This window comes from Alosa sapidissima, chromosome 12 (assembly GCF_018492685.1).
Source record: "Alosa sapidissima isolate fAloSap1 chromosome 12, fAloSap1.pri, whole genome shotgun sequence".
NCBI lineage: Eukaryota > Metazoa > Chordata > Actinopteri > Clupeiformes > Clupeidae > Alosa > Alosa sapidissima.
Genome location: NC_055968.1, coordinates 24,435,471 through 24,450,090, shown reverse-complemented (window position 1 = coordinate 24,450,090; position 14,620 = coordinate 24,435,471). Strand labels below are relative to the sequence as shown.

Below are 14,620 nucleotides of genomic sequence, written 5' to 3'. Positions count from 1 at the left end.
GAGGTTGTTTTTGTCCGTGTGGAGATGTGCAGCTGTTGGGCAAGTCGGCGAAGGAGCCATGACACACAACAGGACGTGAGCTTTCTTCCCCAGATGGGGGGGTTTGACAGCTTTATGTGGCGACACACAAAGGCAACAGTGTGGACAACAGCACCCACGACTGCGAGCCACCTCAGTCCCTGTACTTTCTTAATCACGAGAAAGAGCAGAGAGAGAGGGAGGAAAGGAAGGAAGAACAGTATCATATGGAAAGGCTATTTGAACACAGTGGCTACATGCTATTGCAATAAAAGGGAGGGTTAGCCCTGTCATTTCTGAACCCACCGCATCATCAACATTTTATAACTTGTGAGCCAAGCATGTACAGTCAGTGTGAACTGATGTGTGGCAATATTGGCATCTTTTGGATATGTTTTTACTAGTTGGCTAAAAACATACCCACTAAAGACACTTGGCTTCCTCTTCAGAGTTGCCACTAGCATGGAAACACTCAATATAATGTGAATCAAAATGGCAAACAATATGATGTGTTTATTAAAATCTTTATTGTACCTATACAAAAATAGCAGACATTGTGGCTGGTAAAATACATGGTCACATGTTAAGCAGTACCTCTAAAGTCTATTAAAAGTGCATTGATATGCCTGTACAGTCATTGCAGCTAGCTACACTGTGCATCTACAAACCCATGGTGGGATTAATATTTTGCACTGTAAACAAAAATGATACTGTAACAATCATACAGTATGAGAGAGAGTGTCTCCTTTTGTAAATGCAGTGACCACTACTACACCAGTAGTGCAATCTTGGACATGAAAGAGTTGACCAAATCCTTTCAGTCCATTCACCACATTGATCAAAAAGCACAGGTCGCATAAGCAATAATGGAAACTTCAGTCAAACTCAATGGAAAACAAATATGTCTAATTTGCTCTCAAATGAAATGTATGCCTGTGTTTCAAGCTAATGATGATGGAGTGTATATTACGATTACAGTGGAGATTCTTAATTCTTAATGAAACCTATCAAGCCTACAGGAGTCCTTCATGTCTCCAGCTATTTGGTCATACAGCAATTAAGCGAGCGAGGCAGCTAAAGAAACATGAGCACATCAAAGAAGGAGCCAATCTCTTTCACTTCAGAGCAATCAAATGCTACACTCTGCTGCACCTGTCACAGGCTTGAAGGTCAATCACAGGCTTGAAGAGGGAGCCATTAAAGAAGGAGAAACAGACAGAGAAAAATATATTGTACAGAAAATGCAGCCTGGCTCAGAACGGCTGATATAAAGACGAAGCTTTATTGACACCTGAGAGTATTTCAAAATCCATGAGTGAGCAAAAAGTACCAGCTTCAGCCAACACAAATGGATGGACTTGGATGGTCCAAAAACACCACTACCATGTAAACAAAACACTACAAATCACTGCACTCAATATGGCAATAATTAATATCGTTAAAAATCATCAGCTGAGCAAATAAGGGGACTTCAAATTCAATCTGGAGGAAGGTCACGTATGTCAGTAAGGGATTAACACTCTATGTAAACCATTGTCTCAGGAGAACAGGGGGAGAAAGGTGTTGGGCGCCCAGACAGGGCTCACTGATGAAGAGGCAGGTTGTGGAAGTGAGGGAGATAGAGAAAGAGAGAAAGAGATAAATAGAGAGAGAGAGAGAGAGAGAGAGAGAGAGAGAGAGAGGGGAGGAGGAGAAAAAGTGCTTGTTGTGATTATTGCTGGAGCGTGTTGTGTTACAGGAGTCCTTCTGTGGCGGGGTTGAAAGCAGCGAGGGGGGCCACAATCCTGGTCATTGTTCTCACCGTGCTCCTGCTCCCTCTCCCTCGCTGGCTCTGGAGGATTCTCGGTTGGGCTGACTGTGATAAGAGGTGCGGATGCTGTTACAGGAAGCTGGATGCTCCTCTGGAGATAGGCCTCCCCCTGGTGAAAGATATCTTTTCACTTCCTATTCGACAGGCTGCCTGAAGAGCAGAGGAACAGAGAGGGGAAAAGAGGAGTGAGTGAGTGTGTGTGTGTGTGTGTGTGTGTGCATTTTGGGGGGTAGGGACGGGGCGGTGCGGTGCGGTACGATATACCATATATTATAAATTGACCCTGGGCCTGAATCCAGCATAAGATGTTATGGGGCCTTGTTATAGAGTGGGATGTCAATCAGAACAGGTGAATTCAAAGTGTTTTACAATTTACAATTGTAACATTTACAATCACGTGTACAGGCCACCCAGGGTGATAAGGTATCTACAAAGCTAAAAAGTTGACACAAAGCAATCATATAATCACCAGTAAGTGTCATTGATAACGCGAATAGAGAGGCAAGCATTATTTAGCTAGCAAATGCAGCACTTTCCAACCGCAAATGTATGGTCCGCTAACTCTATAGGCAAACCTCCATCTGAAGAGTTCAGAATGCTCCTCTAATACTTCACAGCCACGTGGCACCCACGTTTGATTACTATTCAATTGTACAGTGTCTCAAGGCGTCTGACTCCACTCTTAAAGCAAATACAGGTTTTATCTCAACAAGGCCCCCTTGGAGAGTGTTCTCACTGGACTCAGCCTAGACCTTACTGGAGAGATAAAGAGCCAGGCTACACAAGTTTACTCAGCGTAATGATTCTTAAACATATTGTGGGGGCACCATCTGTCTGTACATTAGCCTAATGTAATGGGCTTTCCGGTCAGGCTTCTTAGGCCTGGACCAGAGGTAATCATTCTCAAATGCAATAAAGTCAGTAGAGAGGGAAAGTGATGTTATCACCACTTCTGTGGGGACCAGACCACTGTGTGAGCTACACAGTACGATGAAAGAGAAGAATCTCTTGGGGCTTTCTTTTTTCCTGAGCTCAGATGACATTTTTCTAATGTAAATAGTTGGCTAGTGTAATCAGGGAGAAAGCTAACAACTACAGGACATTACTATGGGGATCAATAGGATGGGTGTGTATACTAGGGTATACACAAGGTTTGGTCTCTGACAGTATGTCATGCATTATTTTGAGTGGTATTATTAAAAAATAGTCACCTTTGAAGGCAAGTTATACAACAGTGTGTTAACCCAGTGTTTCTCAAACTTTTTTTCTGGAGACCCACTTTTTAAAAATGACAGACTATCGCGACCCAACTCGTGACTGTGGTAGTTAACAAACTAGATCCTTATAGAAAGCTGTTAGCTTTCCTAAGCTATATAAGGTATAAGGAACCAATGAGCTAGACAACAAATTCCCATTATGTTATTGTGTAGCTTAGTACCCTGGGAGTGAGACAGCTATAAGTTAGTGTCTTGAGAGTGACAGTTGTCTGCGTGACTTTCTGAGTCACTCCTTAGATCAGTGGTTCTCAAACGTTTTCTTTCATTCCCACTTTGATCAAGGGGGCATTCTCGAGCCCCACCTGTCCCTCATCGCTTTAAGAAAGTGGTAGGTCAAGCTTAAAATTGTCAAATTTATTGAAATAATGACAAGTTCTAAATATATCCTCTTCAACAGAGTTAAAATCAGCTGGTGCTGCAGATATAATAATAAATAAATAAATAATAACACACATCTTTCTGTTTTCCAGCAACATATTAGGAAGCATAGGCCATTTTACAGCATTGTACAATATATTCAATGAAATACCAACATGCTGCATTAAATGGATCCATAATCCAGTCATACTGAGCACTGCTGGTTGGGAAATATTTTTGAAATAAACTTTGCAGGGATGTGATGTAGGCCTACTGTTTAACACATGGGATCACAAGAGTGGCCCCCGAATCAGACGTTTCAGCGATTTCGCTCAGAAATCTCAAAGGCATAATACTGTCGCGATCGAGGCGCCTGTCCCATACCTCAAGTTTTTTTGGTGAATGCAGTATCTTATTTGCTAGGTGAGGTAGGTGCTTGTCTTTGCCTTGTAACTGGACATTTAACTCAAATGTATCGCTAAGATATATCAAATATATCGCTAAGATAGGCCAGCTTCGTCAAGAAATGTTCATTAGTGAACGTGCTTGCAGATTCAAACACGCGCGACAGCACTTTACCTCGGGAAAGCCACCTTGCCTCGCTGTGAAACAGTACAGCCTTTTGGTCAGCTACCATCTCTTCGCAAAGTGCGGAGAATAGACCCAGTAGTGGGTCGCGACCCACAGTTTGAGAAACGCTGTGTTAACCCATCGTGACGTCAATAGAATTCAAGATTGCTGGACATGCTGCTTGATCATTACATGATCAGGAAAACAGAGAGCATTACTGACATCCACTTAACCCGGGGTTTCGACTGCTCAGACAATATTAGATATCAACCGATACCATAGGGATCAGCTACGTCACAATTGAGGATAAAAGATATGCAACACAAAATCACGGCTTTGAGTGTAAACGTCCACATGTAACCCAACTCTTGCCTTTGGAATCGGATACTCTGGGAATACCTTGCTGGTTGGTATTTAACAATGCAAGTTACGGTCAGCATGCCTTCCTTATTCCTTTTGCCCACTAGAACTTGTTCTCTTCCTCTTCTTCAGGCCAGGCTGAGCATGACCAGCTTATGCTTTGTCAAGGGAGACAGGAGCACTGACTGTAAAAAGGAACATGCTTTCCTCTCTGGCAACAGCAAGACAGGTCCCGTAAGGGGTAATGTGAAACATTAACACATCAATGAATAATCTTACCCCACAGCAAGCTTTGGCAGTGTTGCATAATCATAGAGTACTTTTGGATCTGAGAATTCACAAATCTAATCAGGGAAAGAATTCATTGGATAGCTGCTTTATTACACATGACGGTATAACATATTTTTGTGTTGTAGAATTAAGATGCTCCGAGTGATGCCAAGGTTTTGCATAGTAAGTCCATCCCAGCCTTCAACGTACACACAAAAAGTCTTCAAAGTGCACACACAAAAGACCTGTCAGAAAGAGATATCAGGATGTAGGATGTAGATTCCACTGTAGTCGGTCACACAGTAAGTTGCTTGTTTGTGATGTTTGTTTGTTTGTTACAGTTTGCTATGTATTAAAGGTACACTATGCATGATTTTCACCTAACATTTACAAAGCCAATTTGATGGTAAACGAACTTATAATAGGTGAATCGTTCACCTAGCATACAGAATCGTGAAACATTACCTTGTCAGTAGATATAGCTCTTTGGAGATAATTTTTGCCTGTTGTTAATCCTTCACCTCCACAACAAAAGCATTTTCATTGTGTACAGGGGAGATAAGTCACGAGAAGTTTGCTATTTACAGTAGCAGAGAAAATATAAATATATCGCGACTCTAGAGGGAGCTCTACAGTTGCCAAAAATACCTAAACCTGGGGTGCGTTTCCCAAAAGCATAGTTGCTAACCTGCTAACCCAAAAGCATAGTTGCTAATAACCTGTTAATCCTAATTTAGTTAGCAACTATGCTTTTGGGAAACGCACCCCTGCATAGCGTACATTTAATTTCTGATCGGACGAGAGGCATTCCATGAGTCACCATGAGTGGCAATAATCTCAGGACATCCCCAATGAGACTCTTTACAGCTAAAAGTTCCGCATTTTGCATTGAATTGTCCAAAGTGAATGTTCCATTCATTCAAAGCCAGAAAGCAGCAATTTCATAACGTCACATTTGACAGTTGAAATGTCAGTGAGAAATTAAGTAGGTTGAATGTTCAGATTAACATGTAACATAAGGACAAGCAGGTATACAAATGATTGTTCCCATCTCTCACTCGACTTGGCTGCAGAGTGACATTTACTGTTGCTTGGCAACAGTAGATACCAAGACTATTGATTGGATTTTTTGGGGCGCAGGAAGAACAAAATCTAAATGAACGACAGAGAACACAATTTGATGTCTTTAAACTTGATTAGTTGTAAGCAGAACTGTTGTATATTGGCAATATTGTGGTGTTGGTAAAGGATATTCCCACGACTATGGTTACCCCTGGCACTCGGCCTCCGGTCTCGTGTCTACAGCCAAACCACAACTGTGGGTATATCCTTCACCAACCCTATATGAGCATTAGTGGAAAGCATTTTGTGTGAATCTCATATGTGTGTGCAAACGGGCGAATACTTTATGAACTGACTGAATGGATATGTATATGAATGTGCAGGCTTATTTATATGTGCATTTGTGCATCCCCACATGCGTGTGTGCGTGTGTGTGTGTGTGTTAGAGACTCACTGAGTCGGTGGCTCCGTGCAGCGGAGCCTGATGAGCTGGGCCGGCTGCTCTGCTGGGGCTCACTCTGGGAGAACTGGGGGACCAGGAGGGGGGAGTGCCGCTTGAGGCCCACGTCAGTGTCAGGCGTGCGTGGAATCTTGGGCCGGCTTGCAAATGCAGGGATGGAGTCACTGGGAAAAAAAGAGAGAGACAGAGAGAGAAAGATAAGAGAGATCAGTGGCTCAGCACAATTGCCTTCACTGATAACCTGGCTGGAGAAAAGTAGAGGAAGTCATCCATCTTTTCCTACTTGCAGCCAGGAGATGTTTTTGAAGACTAATAAAAATGTCACTTCAAGACAGACACAGATGTGGCGCTTTGAAGAAGAAGCTCAAGACGCTGGGGAGAAGAGGGAAGGGGCCAATGGAGATCATGGAGCGGTATACATTCTTTAAAGAAGACCCGCGTTCCTGTGCTGGGCCACATTTAATTAAAGCCCTGTCTCCGGGCCTCATTACTGCAGCAGGGCTCCTGGAGTCAGGTTCTGCCAGGAGGGTGGAGGTTATGTGTGTGTGTGTGTGTGTGTTTTTGTGTGTGTGGGTGGAGGGTGAGGGGGTATAGCGTGCCCTGAATCGAGCCCTTTGTTGCGTGGCTGGTTTGAGAGCATGTCACAGGCAGGCCAGTGATGGTGTTGAGTCAGAACTGCGCACGCACACACACACACACACACACACACACACACACACACACACACACACAGGGCCCCTCCCATATGTAGAACCACTCCTGCAAGGCTTTAAGATGAATGTCTCTCTTGAGGAGAGTGAAGGAGAGAGAAAGAGAAGGAGAGAGAGACATGGCAGAATGAAAGAGAGAACGAGAGAGAGGACACAATTAGATCGATAGGGAGTAAAAGTGACAGCGGAGACACAGAGACAGAGGCCGAGATGCAGATAGCAGACAGGCAGGAAGAAAGACAGAGACAGAACAGACAAAGGGCAAGAGGGAGAGATGGGTAGTGAGATATAAAGAGAGAGAGAGAGAGAGAGAGAGACATACAGTGGAGATACAAAGACAGTGAAAGAGAAAGAGACAGTAGAGGCTCCAGCTCTCACAGAGCCCTGTACATTCTGTGGTGGGCATGTCACCCTCGGTGAGGAATATCACACCACATCACGTGGCAGCTCCCTTGTCTGACACCATAGCGACAGGCAGCCAGCCTGGGCTGTGTGGGCATTTAGAAAGGTTGCATCAATGGTTATAAGTCTGCAACTGTGTGTGTGTGTGTACATCCAAGAAAGGAACGTACGTGTGTGTGTGTGTGTCTGGGGCAGGGGCGCCGCTAGTGTTGTATTCCATAGTGCGCACTATGCGCAGTCTTAATGCCCCCCCCCCTTTAAATCAACCCGACCGCAACTCAAACCACGAATATTAATTAGACAAAATTATACCAGACCCGCTTATTTACAAAAATAAGCGGGTTGGGTGTCATACGTTTTGTAAACACTTAGTTAATGTAGGCTAGCCTAACATGCAGTGTATCCTTATTGAGCCTATTATTGGTCATTTTCCTAGTACCAAAGTTATCTTGAAACTCAGTCAGGATGAAGGTCAATCGGTAAACAGTCTGTATTCTTTGCGCATCAAGGGAGAGAGACAAGCTTCACCCAAAGGATTCACCAGTATCTCTAGCTTATACGAAAATCCTAAACTTTAAGTATGTTACAAACAAAGGGGGGTGGGGGGTGGGGGGATCTGTTGTTCTAACTCGAGGGCTCATCCTCCAAAGCGGTCGTTAAGTAGGAGCACCCCAACTTACACATGGCCAAATGCTAGCAGCTATACGTGACAATGGGAAGTGTGAAAGCCCCCCATCCTTGCCCACCTAGTGTATACAATAGAGAATCACACCGGGGGATAAACAAAAGGTCTAGACAGGCTCCCATCAAATTCTTACCATTCAAGGATAAACAAAGGATACTCTGCATACAGACCAAAGACACAAGAGATACACATGGGTACAAAAATCACAAAAGACACAATAAATATACAATTACATGCACAGGTAAAATGCTGATTTAAAATGCTTTCAATATGTAAAACCTTTACATAAACAGGAACAGAAAGCCCTTCTTACTGACATCAGCCTAGTCATGCCTAGACATCCCTTATCAAATACCGCACAAACTCAAGTGTAGCCTATATTACTGCGTTGCGAAGTGGGTTGGTCTCTCTGATAATGTTGGTTGAAAACTGGTTTCAAACCTACATTTCTGGCAGAGATTTTTTATGTCAGTCTAGGGGATCATGTGTCTGTAAAACATGAATTGCCCTTCGGTGTGGCCCAAGGGAGCTGTCTTGGTCCTCTGCTTTTCCCCCTCTATATGCTATGTCAGCATAATGTAAACTTCCACAGCTATGCAGACGATACCCAATTGCATATTTCTGTGGAGCCAACAAACCCAGATGGCCTTTGTTCCCTTCTCGCATGCTTTGCCTCCATTAATCAGTGGATGAGCAACATTTTTTTGCTAAATGACGATAAAACAGAGATACTTTTGGTTGGACCAAAATCAAAGCAAGACACCATTCTTAGCAATCTTGGGAACCTGGCACACCAAGTCAAATACAAAAAGTAACAAGCCTAGGTGTCATCTTAGATTCAGAGTTAGAATGTAGTTTGTTCATTCTGGGCAGAAATACCTGTTCATACGTGCCAGAAGTTGGTTGACTATGGGACGCAGATGTGCAGCACTCAAAAACAATGGTTCTGCAACTAAATATTAGTTCAGTGATATAAAGTGAGATTAAATATGGAAAAAATGCAGATTATGTCAACTGTTTGTGGTTGAAGAGAAAAATGTTATTTTTTTAACAGACTAAATTCCTTTTCTTTGCTTCCTGTAAATAATAATGCAGACTTACATTTGGAATAGGGAAATAAAAACTTTAAAATGATTTTGCACTTTATTCACTTTTTTTTAACACACTGTTGTTTATTTGAACACTGAACTGTAGGCTAAACGTTTGCCAATAAGCCTAGGTTCGGTTGTGTGACATTTCGGGCTACTCATGTCACTGATTAGCTTAACATTGCTATTTGTTGACATCAAACATGAGGAGGAACACCCAAGTTTACCCAGCTGCTATTCAGCAATTACACTCTTTTTTTTCTTTTCTCATGCCCGGTCATTCTCCATCTAAACATCAACAATAAAAACACGTGCGCGTATAGGATACAAGGATACAAGGATACAAGGAAGTTTATTGTCACATGCATATAGTTACTGGAAGTAAGAAATGCAGTGAAATTATGTCTGGTGTCAGCCTATTTGTGCATTAATGGGGGGGGGTAAAAAGTGCAGTAGAAGAGGGGTTTAGTAGATTAAGTGGCAAGGGCTGCATAAAAAAGGTGGGGGAGGATTGGGATTGGGTGGGGGGCACCAACAAGGAGCACCCAAGAGCAACAGGGGCAAGGAAAAACTCCCTTACCAAGGAAGAAACCTTGGGCAGATCCACTGCTCAAGGGGCTAACCCAACTGCCAGGGGTCTTGGTGTGTGTGTTGGGGGGATGACAGGGGAGATGGGATAGTGTGCTGTGTATGTGGGGAGAGGGCAGTGTGCAATATGTGTGTTGGAGAAGCTTCCTCATGAGACAATGTGCTGTGTATTGAGGGGGGGGGGGGGGCAGTGTGCTGTAAGTATGTTGGGGATGTGTGTTGGAGAAGCTTCCTGATGAAATAATGTGCTGTGTATGTAGGGGGGGGGGGGGGGATAATCCAGCTGTGTAGCCTACATGTCGGGTCATCATGTAATTTCCAGTAGCCTAGAAATCTAGACGCACCCTAGCGGCAGCAAATAAAATTTGCTGCCAGGGCTAGTCTAGCAACTCTCCGTTGGCTTGTGAGCTCGAAAAATTAAACTTCTATCAGGCCAATCAAATCGTGTATAGAGTCGTTAGGCGGGCTTAACATAATGATTGATGGCAGAGTTGCAACGGTTTGGCTTGAATTCCCTGCTACTTGAAAACAAAGAAGATGGATGTTGTTGTTGACCAACAGTGTGACACGAGTTAAGCTTGTTTTAAGATGGCAAAAGTTTGAACTAGCCAACTAGCTCCGCTGGTGAGAAAACGCATGGAACTCAGCGCTGTCCTATTGCGTGCAGAGGGAATTTGAAAGACAACCGATTATCCCGCCCCTCCGACTGAGCACTGTGAACGGTGAGTGCCCAGACCCTACATTTAAATGTGGGTCTGGCTCGTCAGGCTACATTTCCAGGACTCCGCTATTGGAAGTAATGATAGGCCAACTTGGAGTGAATATACGCAAAGGGGAAATTCTCTCTCTTCTCGTAGCTGACTAGCCTGATACGCACAGTGCGTAGGCTACGGCCGTACACTTGCAGGCGCCACTGAGCATCACTGCTAAGAACAGTGTGCCTTTTAAAAATATAAAAATGCCTGAAAAATATCAAGCTGCTGTTTTCTTTTCATGACGAGCACTACGCTTAAATGATTTATATGAATGAATGGTTGTGTTTTTAAGCACCAGAACTGTTTATCACGTCATGACAAAGTTTACAACAATCATCAGACAGCTTTCGCTATCCCTTACGCTGAGAAACAGGGAAAGTCTGCTCTCTTTGCCCCAAACATAGGCTATCATTTGTGCGCAAAGCATGTCTCTATCAAGACATTACACAAGCTATTTGTATTTGTCTATTTGTTTATTCGCACAGTGCGTACAGGATTACTGCTGCCGGTGCCAATGGTCTAGGGCATGTGTGTGTATGTGTATGTGTATGTGTATGTGTATGTGTATGTGTATGTGTATGTGTATGTGTATGCGTATGCGTATGCATAAGTGTGTGTATATATGTGTGTGTTTGTGTGTGTGTATAGTGCTGCTGGTCTTACCTGGTGACGTGGCCGTTGCTCTCGCTGGTGGCCGGTGGGGGAGGTTGGCCCACCACTGAGCCCTCCAACCCCGACTCCTGGGAGGAGCGCCAGCACTCCGACTCAGACACTGCATGCAGGGAGACAAGAAACACACAATGACACGTCACACATGCTGATCAACATACACACAGACACAGAGGCACACACAGACACACAAACACACACACAGGCACCCTTGGATGTATCCAGGGGGCTAGCTGACATAGCTAGAGGCTGCCTCTCCATCCATACCAAGAGACAGACACACCGAGCAAACACCTGCTCCACTAAATCCTCTCTAAGTAACACAGAAAAGAAGGTGTGTGTGTGTGTGTGTGTGTGTCAAAGTCAAAGTCAAAGTCAAAGTCAGCTTTATTGTCAATTTCTTCACATGTTCCAGACATACAAAGAGATCGAAATTACGTTTCTCACTATCCCACGGTGAAGACAAGACATATTTTTCCAATTTAAGTCCACAGACAAACATAACATTCAAGTAAACAAAAAAGTAAGTAAATAAGTAAATAAGAGGGCACATATAATAATGAAAAAATAAGAGCAGCAAAATTTGGTTGAAATTGTGCATAGACAGTCAATAAAATACTAGTGCAAAGTCAGGCCAATAAAAGGCTTGGGTAGTTCTGTTTGACCTAAGTAATAAGTGGCATAGTGGTGCAAGTTATGTAAGAGCAGCAGAAGTGTTGTGTTTTCAGGACAACAACACCAAGTTGTAAAGTGTACAAGTGTGCAAGTGTGCAAGTGGAGTAGTGCAGGCGGCCATTGTGGGTCCAATGTCCAGGATGTTATGTAGCTGAGGGTGGAGGGGGGAGAGGAGGGAGAGAGTTCAGCATCCTTACAGCTTGGTGTATGAAGCTGTTGGTGAGTCTGGTAGTGCGGGAGCGCAGGCTTCTGTACCTCTTCCCAGAGGGCAGTAGATCAAACAGATTGTGAGCGGGGTGACTTGCATCACTCACAATTTTGGTCGCCTTGCGGGTGAGGTGTGTGTTGGTGTGTGGTCTTGTCTTTCCTACTTCGTGGGGCCACATGACCGGGAAAAGACCAACGAGAGGCTGCCTCTCCATCCATCCCAAGAGACAGACACACCGAGCAAACACCTACTCCACTATATCCTCTCTGAGTAACACAGAAAAGAAGGTGTGTGTGTTGGTGTGTGTGTTGGGGTGTGTGTGTGTGTGTGTGTGTGTGTGCTTGTGGATCCAGACAAAGTTACAAAGACCATGACCTCAGAGGCAGAGACTCAGGAAGAGGCTGCGATTCAGCCTGAACTGATGTCTTCGAGCAGGAGAATGTTATCAATCCAGCGGATGACTGTAATTGTGACAAATAAAGACACTGTGTGGCTTTAGGATAGAAACAGCTGCCAAATTTGCGTGAGCCTGACCAGGTCTGACCAGGCATATCCAGGTGGTTTCCCTGAAGTGCCAAAGATGCTCGCATGATGTTACTGTTGGTTTTCAACTTTATTTGCACAGATATGGAAAATGATCTGATTGGCCGGACCTTGGTCAGATAAAGTGACACTAGGTAGAAAAACATGCCACTCTACACTGAGTTGAACACTTCTCACAGGCACAGCAGGCAAACACACAGACACACTCCTCACCCCCCTGACACCATTAACACACACACAGCACTGCTAGAAGCCTGAGCCCGGTTCATCTTCATGCAAGAGTGTCAAGTGCCCTCGAGGACTACAGCTATGTCAATGTCATAAGCTCAAAGGCAAGCGGGAACAGAATGTAGCACCAATTATAAAGGCAGAGAAGAAGCCGCCCTTTAAATGAGATCGAGCACTAACATGAGTCGGCAAAGCAACCGAAGGGGCACTATCCAAAATCAAGGATAAGTGCTTCATATAGGCTACATAATAAAACAGTGCATTAATTCAGTAAACACATCGGACATATTCAGCTTCTATATGGTTGTGGTGGAGCGATAACATCCAAAATCAAGGATAAGTGCTTCATATAGGCTACATAATAAAACAGTGCATTAATTCAGTAAACACATCAGACATATTCAGCTTCTATATGGTTGTGGTGGAGCGATAACGTCGACGACTGACAAGCCTTAGCCTGGGTTCAGTTCTCAAACCCGCCGTTGCAAGTCTGTGTCGTTTTGGATAGAAGCGTCTGCTAAATTGATTGAATTCCAATTTACAATCTACTCTTTTTCTCTTTCTAGCACTTTCTCTCACCGCTTCCTGTCTCTTCTTGAATGTGGTGGAGCTGTGGCACGTGTCTATTTGGCACTTTCCCTAAACTTCCTTCATCCGCTTCCTGGCCGTCATCAGCTGTTTGCCCTACACCTCACATGCACTTTAGATAAAAGCCCACAGACAGATGCAAGAGGAGCAGAGGAATAGAGGAGAAGAGAGCATATAGAGGAGTGAGGCGATCCCTACAGTGCAGTGTTTTCCATACATTGACTTATTTGTGGCGGCCCACCACAATATCAACATTGACCACCACACAATGATTTTCCAGGTTGTGCTACATTGTGCTTAAATCTGGTTAGCATAACCGCGCTGCGCTAATTTGTTAAAAACTGTTGCATTCAAGTTAATTCTGCAAACCTACCACCACAAATAGAATACAATTTGTGGAAAACACTGCAGTGGTGCGGTGTTTTTACGACCTCTGTCCACTGAAACGGTCAGCTGCGTTTTGCAAGGGGAAACTGCTTATTCAGTGCCATGCAAGGAAGTGAGCAGAGGGAGTGCGCAAAACAAATTCTTTCTGAAGTCCAGTTTCAGGAACTGCCTAACCTAGGGGCTCTGGACATCAAAAGATGTCCAGACAGAAAGAAAGAAAAATGCAAACTATGAAGAAAGGCTTATTCCGGCAAGTTCCAACTCTAACAGACGGATATTAAAGTCCTGCTACAGAAAAAAGTGAAAAGGAACTGGTGAGGTTACACTACCACCATACTGAAAAACAATACAATATTCATTTTGCATATTTTCCCAGTCATACTCTCCCAACAGTTACTGACTGACCGTTTGCTTTCTCTGAGTCTAGACTCCTAAAATCTTCTAAAATGACCACCTTGCATGCATATAGGCCTGCCATGAATGAACAGGATGTGTTTGGGACTGTAATCTGAAAAACCAGAGAGCTGACTTCTTCCCCAAATGTATAAGAAAACACATGCTTATATTTGTGCTGCAAACAAAATGAACATGCTCTTGTTCAGTGTCAAGTCCACAGATACACAGCTCTACTGGGAGAGGAGTGCTCTGTGTTGGAATGGTGAGGTGTGAGATGTGAGATGTGAGGGACTGAGGGTGATGTGGGGTGTGAATGGTGAGAGTGAAGTGTCGTAGGTAGTCTGGAGGAGTGTTGGGAGATGCTTTGGGGTGAGATGTCTGGTGGAGGTGTGGTGTGTTGAGGTGGGCATGAAGTGTTTGGTGAGGGGTGTGTGAAGCTATGTTGTATTGCACCAAGATGTGTGGAGGAAAAGTATGTTGTGGGAGGACAGGTGTGTGTCTAGAGGTATAGGTA

General features: G+C 44.0%; 1 protein-coding gene across 5 annotated transcripts in view; it reads right to left on the bottom strand.

Moving 5' to 3' along the window:
* Positions 1 to 526: 526 nt before the first annotated feature.
* LOC121678083 (lisH domain-containing protein ARMC9) overlaps positions 527 to 14,620 on the bottom strand; it is a 33,801-nt gene continuing 19,707 nt past the window's right edge. For 4 of the 5 annotated variants that reach the window (XM_042057284.1, XM_042057287.1, XM_042057285.1 and 1 more), the window contains 3 exons: positions 11,076 to 11,184; positions 6,179 to 6,348; positions 4,753 to 4,907 (listed from right to left, as the gene is read on the bottom strand). In XM_042057284.1, the coding sequence (XP_041913218.1) occupies positions 4,864 to 4,907; positions 6,179 to 6,348; positions 11,076 to 11,184 (323 nt within the window). In that variant the 3' untranslated portion in view covers positions 4,753 to 4,863. Of the gene's footprint in view, positions 1,979 to 4,752; positions 4,908 to 6,178; positions 6,349 to 11,075; positions 11,185 to 14,620 lie in introns of those variants that run through there. The other variant, XM_042057286.1, reaches the window with a different exon arrangement.